Genomic DNA, 7613 nt, shown 5'->3' with positions numbered 1-7613 from the left:
CATATTGATACCCAGGTAGGTATGGTTTGCAGTACAACACTACGTTTGGTAAGGTGAAGGAAGTCATTGAAATGGGATGGCACAACATATTTCCTACAGATATGTTAAATGCTATAGGAGATGGTCCAAAATTTATAAATAGTAGGGGTGCAAATATCAAGGAACTTTTAGAGAGAATTCCTAGACCTATTGGTCAAAAACCTGCAAGGATGGTTAAATGTGGAAAACGTAAGGCATGTAAACATATCAATGATGGTCTGTATGTACAAGTTGGTAACTACAAAAGGTCCCTGGTGTGTCCAGGTAATTGTAATTGTAACACGAATATGGTCATATATGTGGCCTCTTGTTTATCATGTCCAGCGATTTACGTTGGTATGACCACAAGGAAATTAAAACAAAGAATACTAGAACACACCAGGGACATAAAAAACAAGAAGTTGACTAATTCTTTGTACATTCACAGCAAAGATTGCATGAATTTTAAGAAATTCATATTTTTTGTCATTGACAGAATTTATGCAAAAGATTTTGGGGGAGATTACAAAAACATACTTGAAGTTAGAGAATGCCTATGGCAAATTAGATTAGATGCCAGTACAAGACCTGGCATTAATTACACTTTATCTTTGGCATGTATATTAAAACATAAAGCTTTAAGTATTTGAAACAATTAGTGTTTTTCTAACAAAGAAAAATATAGGTGGATTTTTTTAGGGTATATGTTTTGAGACACACTATTGGTAAACATTTGGGTTGAATGAGCAGTAAAAACATTTCTGTTCAATGAAAGTGTGTTGTACTGGTAAGAGTTAATTCTCAAGACAATTGTAATAATTTTATTGCACTCGGATGCTTATTGGCTGCAAAGTCGTTTGAATTTCATTTATAAAAGTCTGTTTAAATTTTATTAACTGACTCTGAGGATGCCCTAGTTGGGTGAAAGCACTAAGTCAGTTGTGCTTGTACTTGTTTTCTGTCCTATTAAAGCTGATGGTGGTTTTACTTTTGGTTTACCAGTTTTATCATCAATGAAAGAGAGTCTGATTAACCATAAAACTAAAGTGTAGCTGTCCTAGTAGAATTTTCCTGACGTTTACTCAGTCGCCTGTTACAGCAAAAGCCATGGTTCACAGAGAGCTTACAAAGTATCAAAGGGATCTCATTGTTGAACGGTATCACTTAGGAGAAGGGTACAAAAAAATGTACACAGCATTGGATATACCATGGAACACAGTGAAGACAGTCATCAAAAGGTGGAGAAAATATGGGACAACAGTGATGTTGCAAAGAACTAGACATCCCTCCAAAATTAATGAAAAGACAAGACAAAAACTTGTCAGGGAGGCTACCAAGAGACCTATAGCAACATTGAAGGAGCTGCAGGAATTTCTGGCAAGTACTGGTTGTGTACTATATGTGACAACAATCTCCTGTATTCTCTATATGTCTGGACTATAGGGTAGGAATGCCAGACGGAAGCCTTTTCTTACAGAGAAAAATATTCAGGCCCAGCTAAAATGTGCAAAACAATACATCGAGTCTCCCAAAAGCATGTGGGAAAATGTGTTATGGTCTGATGAGACTAAGGTTGAACCTTTTGGCCACAATTCCAAAAGGTACTTTTGGCGCAAAAACTACACTTTGCATCACCAAAAAATACCATCCCCACAGTGAAGCATGGTGGTGGCAGTATCATGCTTTGGAGTTATTTTTCTTCAGCTGGAACTGGGGCATTAGTCATGGTGGAGAGGATTATCAACAGTTCCAAATACCAGTCACTTTTGCCCCAAAACCTTCAGGCATCTGCTAGAAAGCCGAAGGTGAAGAGGAATTTCACCTCTCAGCATGACAATGACCCCAAGTTGTTGTTGTTTGTCTTTTCAGCTTTTCCCGGTTAGGGGTCGCCACAGCGGAACTCCGGTCTGCTAATGATTGGCAGTCGATTTTTATGGAGCCGGGTTGCCAGCCCAATTCCCAACCTTCAGCAAAGGCAGGCCCATTTGCACATGTCTTTCAGAGGCCACTAGACTGCAGGGTGGACATGCAGACTCCACACAAAAGGCACTCCAGCCGAGAATCGAACAGGAAAACCTCTTACTGTGAGGTAACAATGCTACCACTGTACCACCGCGAATTCATGACAATGACCCCAAGCATGCATCCAAATCAACAAAGGAATGGCTTCACCAGAAGAAAATTAAAGTTTTGGAATGGCCCAGCCAGAGCCCAGACATAAATCCAATAGAAACTCTATGGGTGATCTGAAGAGGGCTGTGCACAAGAGATGCCGTCACAATCTGACAGATTTAGAGCACTTTTGCAAGGAAGAGTGGGTAAATATTGCCAAGTCAAGATGTCCCCATGCTGATAGACTCCTACACACACACACACACACACACACACACACACACACACACACACACACATATATATATATATATATATATATATATATATATATATATATATATATATATATACATACATACATTTATATACACATATAGTTACACTTTAGAATCTCAAAATACTGGAATGTCGAATTTCAGTATCTCGAGACCAAAGTGTCGAAACTGCAGTTGTGTGAAACTGCAGTATCCCGAAGCCAGAAATGTCAAACCGCAGTTGTGATGGAGTGTTTGGTAAGTTTTATTTTTTAAAGGGTTTGGGGTAGGGTTTGTGTGTATGTGAGTGTGTCTGGAGTGTGTAGTGGTATGTTTTCTGTGTTTTGGTGGTTAGTGCGACCTCAGAGTTAGTATATCTAAGTAGTGGGGGTTGGAGGTGCAGGGGGGCTTGCTGCCCTGCTTTTAGCTAGGGTAGGTGTTTGTGTTTTTGTGTTTGTGTGTTTTGTTTTAGTTTCTTGTAGTGTCGGAGGTAGGTGTGTTTGTGTTTGTGTGGTGCAGTGTTTTGCGGTTTTCAATTTCGTGGTTGTGGTGTTTTGGGTTTGTAAGGTTTCGGCTTTATAGTCTCAAGATACTGAAATTAGAAATTTCAGTATTTCAAGATTATAAAGTGAATCTATATATATATATATATATATATATATATATATATATATATATATATATATATATATATATATATATATATATAAAATGCTACAATTCTCCACCTCACATTTTTATATTACAGACCCACAATACATTTCCACCCTACAATTTTGCTGTTTGCATTCTTTCTTCACTTGTCATGAATTTTAAGTCCTCTAAACAAATATCATCCACATCAAATTTAATGCAGCATTCCAGTGCCCCTATCTTTCTTATAGTTTTAATAATACTGTTAACATTTATTGAACATACCCTAATTTGTTGTTTTCCTTCTTTTTAAGTTTAGGGGAAATATTTTTACTTTTTCCCCAATTTAATATTTTTCCTGGGTTTACTTATGAATAATCCTTGATCCACAGAATCAGATTTTTCAAACTTCAAAAAATATTAGTATGACTCCGTTCTCCTGATCTCTCTTCCTGTGTGTACACTTTCTCCTCATCCGCCCATATATTTTTCTTCTACAGTTTCTTCTTCACCTAGTTCACCTTCTCTCAGCCTCTTCTTGGCTGTCTTCATGTTCCCTTTACCTTCTTTTTCATTATTTGCTGTTTCTTCTTGAAAATATATCCAAAAGTGTACTTTTTTACAGAACCTGCATTCAGCACGCACCTTTTTACTGTATGTTCTTCCTCCCCACACTGGTTACATTTATACCTTGTCACAATCATTAATTAAATAAGAAAAGTCCCCACAAAAGAAACAGGATTTAGAATGGCCAGCATAGTTATTTATTTATTTGGCATTTTAATTACTGGGAAAGTCCGACTGGGTCATGCGGTACCCATTTTCAGTGGAGGCCCAGACAGAAAAGTTCCAGATTTGTATGGTTAACAGCATGAAAAAAAATAGACAGACATAATAAACTCATAACATTCAAGCACAAATATGAAAACAACTCATTAGCTTGTCAGAATGAGAACTTAACAGACATAACAAAGTCATAACATTCAAGTACAACATTTCAAAAACTACACATTAGTTTGTCACAATAAAAACTCATCACACATAATAAAATCATAGTGTTCAGCCATAAATTATACAGAGAGCCTGATTATAGAAAGATGCATCATTATTTCCATAACAGATGATTATCATAACAATTATTAATATTCTAGAGGACATGATGAAATATGGTAACAGATTATACAGGTGAAGGCATAGGATAGTATGGGTACAGCAGCATAGGGTGTGAAGAGGGGACAGTAGGAATAGATGTGGAAAAGGTATGAGTGCAACCTCAGGGGAGTATGTGTAGAGGAAGGGAGGGCAGGGTAAGTTAGTAATGGGGATAGAGAGAGTAGAGGTAGAAAAAGTTATAAAAGTACCTCAGCCTGGGCTCATACAGGAAAAATCCAAGCTTTTTGAAGTATTCTTCTATGGAGCTTTTGAAGGAGTACATGTCAGTAGCAGTTTTGATCGTTAAAGGAAGGGAGTTTCATAGTTTTGCCACAGAGCAGGAGTAAAGGCTTAGCCTGGGGGGGTTTTAGGTTTATAAGTTGTGAGGAGAAATTTGTCTTCAGATCTAGGATGTTTATTTGGGATATAAAAGTTGATTAATGGGCTAAGAGAAGGACAAGCTAGTGGGTTGTGGATGATTTTGTGTACCTTAGTATTTTGTACATATTGGACCTGGAGGGGGAGTTCAAGCCATCTTAGGGAACGTACAGCTTTATAATGATGAGTTAGAAGGCTTACATTTATGGCAAATTTGGCAATTTTGTTACAGCAGCTTTTTATTTATTTTTTTCTTTGGGAGGTCTGTAAGTTAGTTAGAACTGGGGCCTCATATAATAGTGATGGCAAGATGTAGGTTCTGTCTAGGGTAATTTTGGTAGCTGCTGTGAGGAAGTTTTTATTCCTGTATAGCATGTGCAGTTTTTGGTGTTTTTTCTTTCTTTGATACTGTTTTGCATGTGTAGGTCAAACTTGAGATTATTGTCATTGTGACACTTAGTAGTTTGGTATGCTGAACCAATTCAATCTCAGTATTGCTGTCTGAAAAAATCTTGAAGTTTGTTTTGTTGGAGCTATGGGGTTTGTAGGTGAACAGAAGGAGCTTTGTTTTTTTTGGTTCAGTAAGAGTTCAGCATTGGGCAGCCATCCTTCTATGGAAAAGAAAGCTGTTGTGTTATGTGTTGTAGGTGAGTTAATGTGTCTGATACTTAGATGATAGTGAGGTCATCCGCATATTGGATTAGAGTGCCTTCACAGAAGTATGTATGTAAGTTACTGATGGACATTAAATATTTATGGGCCAAGGATGGATCCTTGAGGGGAGGTAGAGCCCTGCTCTTTTATTGCTTTCTACCTATCAGCTAGGTAGCTAGAAAACCACTGAACCAATGAAGTGAGGAGGATAGACCAATGCTGGAAAGTTCTTTAAGGAGTATGGGGTGAAATACCATGTCAAATGTTTTTGACAAATCTAGAAGTACTGCAGATACTAGTTTGCCAGTGTCACGGGCTTTGTTGACAGAGTCCATGAAAGATAATAAGGATGTTGAGATACTGTGTACAGGTCCAAAACCATGTTGAGTGTGGGAAAGTAGGTTGTTGTGTGTAAGATGGTGGAGAAGTTGTAGATGCATGGATTTTTCTAGAATCTTAGAGAAGAAGGGCAAGACTGTAATAGGATGAAAGTCTGTGATGTCAGTAGAGTAGCACCCTTATGTAAAGGGATAATATTTGACCTTTTCCATAGGTAAGGGACATGTGATTCAGCTATAGATCTATTAATTAAGATGCTAACAGGGAATGCTATTGTCTCTGCAGCAAGCTTTAGGTATTTTGGTGGGAGGTTGTCTGCTGAGGTTGACAAGGTTTCAGTTTTTGTAGCAGTTTTTTTTTTTTTTTTGAGAGAGAGAGAGAAAGGGATGGGCTGAAAAGTAAGCTGGGGTGGTTTGTTTGTTATGACTGAGGGGTTGGTTATGTGTGTGTAATGTGTAGGGTGTGTAGAGGTTAGTACTGGGGGTATTAGCAGAAGTAGTGAGTTGGGGTGGATGAGTTGGGTTTACATTTAGGTTGAATATGGACTCTAAAAAGTAGTTTAAAGATTGTTTTATGTTTTGAAGTATTGCCCCTTTTAGATGTTTGCATTTCATGATGGTGTCTTAATTATCAATTATTTTCAAATTGCATTTGATTGGTTCTTGCAGCATTTAAATATTGTATTGTGTAGCATGATTTGTATTTCTGTGGAAGTCTGTATTGATGAAAGTGGAGATTAAACAGTTTTTTTACGCTAAAGTGTTTATCGTGGTATGTTCCAGCATGTTCAGGTTTGCAGTTTTTTGCATCCCTTACATTTACTTCCCAGAATAGAATTTGCAGCCTGAATAAAATCATGGGTTAAATAGCCCCCATAAAGCGTCTTTACGTGGTGCTCATAAAACGGCGGGTAAGGTTGTAATGTTTTTAATTATTTTGTGTGTTACATCAGTGAGGAGGGAGAAGCTTGACAACCTACCTTTATTAGATTTTCATTAAGATGGTGCTAGGTTTAGCAATATCTGAGTTGAGGAGGATGTCATAAATATGTGTTGCTCCGAGAGCTATATCAGTCTTTATCTTATATGGTTAGTTCTTCTATATATGAAAAAATACCGTGTCTGATTTGAAAATATTTCCTAATTTCCCTGGGATCTAAGTTAAAAGTAACCCTCAAGTGGTCAACACTTGCTAAGTTGGCAGAAGAGACTGCACTTCGGATTAGCAGATGCAAGACTGATGTGCCTTTATTCAACTGGTCTGGCCACCAGATTAGTGAACCTCCTATCTTTAATGCTTGCTGGCCCCAGACTGGAGCATCTAGAACACCAAATAGATGACTGTTAGAACTCTTGCAGTCATGTGATGAAGTTTGGAATATTGCTGTTAAACACTACCATTGCTGCCTAATTATGAAATGTATTTTGGGGGACAACATCATTTTGTCTGCATTAACTCTACCTATAGATATGAGCCTCAGTCTTCTCCAGATAAGAACCAAAATGAAAATATCATCCCAAGCTAGTTTTTAGCAAACCAATCAAACTCAGTATTAATTAATGCCGAGCCACAATCAATATGCTTAGCAAAATCAGTATGCTTAGTAAGGAGCAAAATATCATCCCAAGCTAGTTTTTAGCAAACTAATAAAACTCAGTATTAATTAATGCCAAGCCACAATCAATATGCTTAGTAAGGAGCAAACAGTAATCTCCAAACGTCATTATATGTGCTTCTCCCCCCAGCACGTTCCAACCACGAAGTTCTTTCTTGGTTAGTATTTTGCTAATAAAAGGGTCTACGGCTATTAAGGATAAGAACGGGGAGAGTGGACATCCTTGCCTCCTTTACCTTTCTAAAAGGAAGGGGAAAGATAGGAAACTACATGGAAGAGCTCTGATACATAGCTTTTATACCAGTAATGGCGTCTTCTGAAAATTCCATCTGGGTCATGCCTTTCCACAAAAAAAAAAAAAAAATGCCAATAAATTGCATCAAAGGCTCTTTCAAAATCTACCAGTCTTATCTACATAGCTCAAAAGAATCCACTCAAATACATTCTTCTTAAGA

General features: G+C 37.5%; 1 protein-coding gene across 1 annotated transcript in view; it reads right to left on the bottom strand.

Annotated features, from left to right (window-relative positions):
- Positions 1–4050: 4050 nt before the first annotated feature.
- The window catches only part of LOC122808829 (zinc finger protein 300-like), a 422300-nt gene continuing 418737 nt past the window's right edge, over positions 4051–7613 (bottom strand). Inside the window, exon 4 of the mRNA XM_044079919.1 lies at positions 4051–7498. Within this exon, the coding sequence (XP_043935854.1) occupies positions 7425–7498 (74 nt within the window). The 3' untranslated portion in view covers positions 4051–7424. The remainder of the gene's footprint in view (positions 7499–7613) is intronic.

The sequence above is a fragment of the Protopterus annectens genome, chromosome 1.part1 (genome assembly GCF_019279795.1).
Source record: "Protopterus annectens isolate FY-2018-M chromosome 1.part1, PAN1.0, whole genome shotgun sequence".
Taxonomy (NCBI): Eukaryota; Metazoa; Chordata; order Ceratodontiformes; family Protopteridae; genus Protopterus; species Protopterus annectens.
Note: the sequence above shows the minus strand (reverse complement) of the source record. Positions and strands in the feature narration are given on the sequence as shown.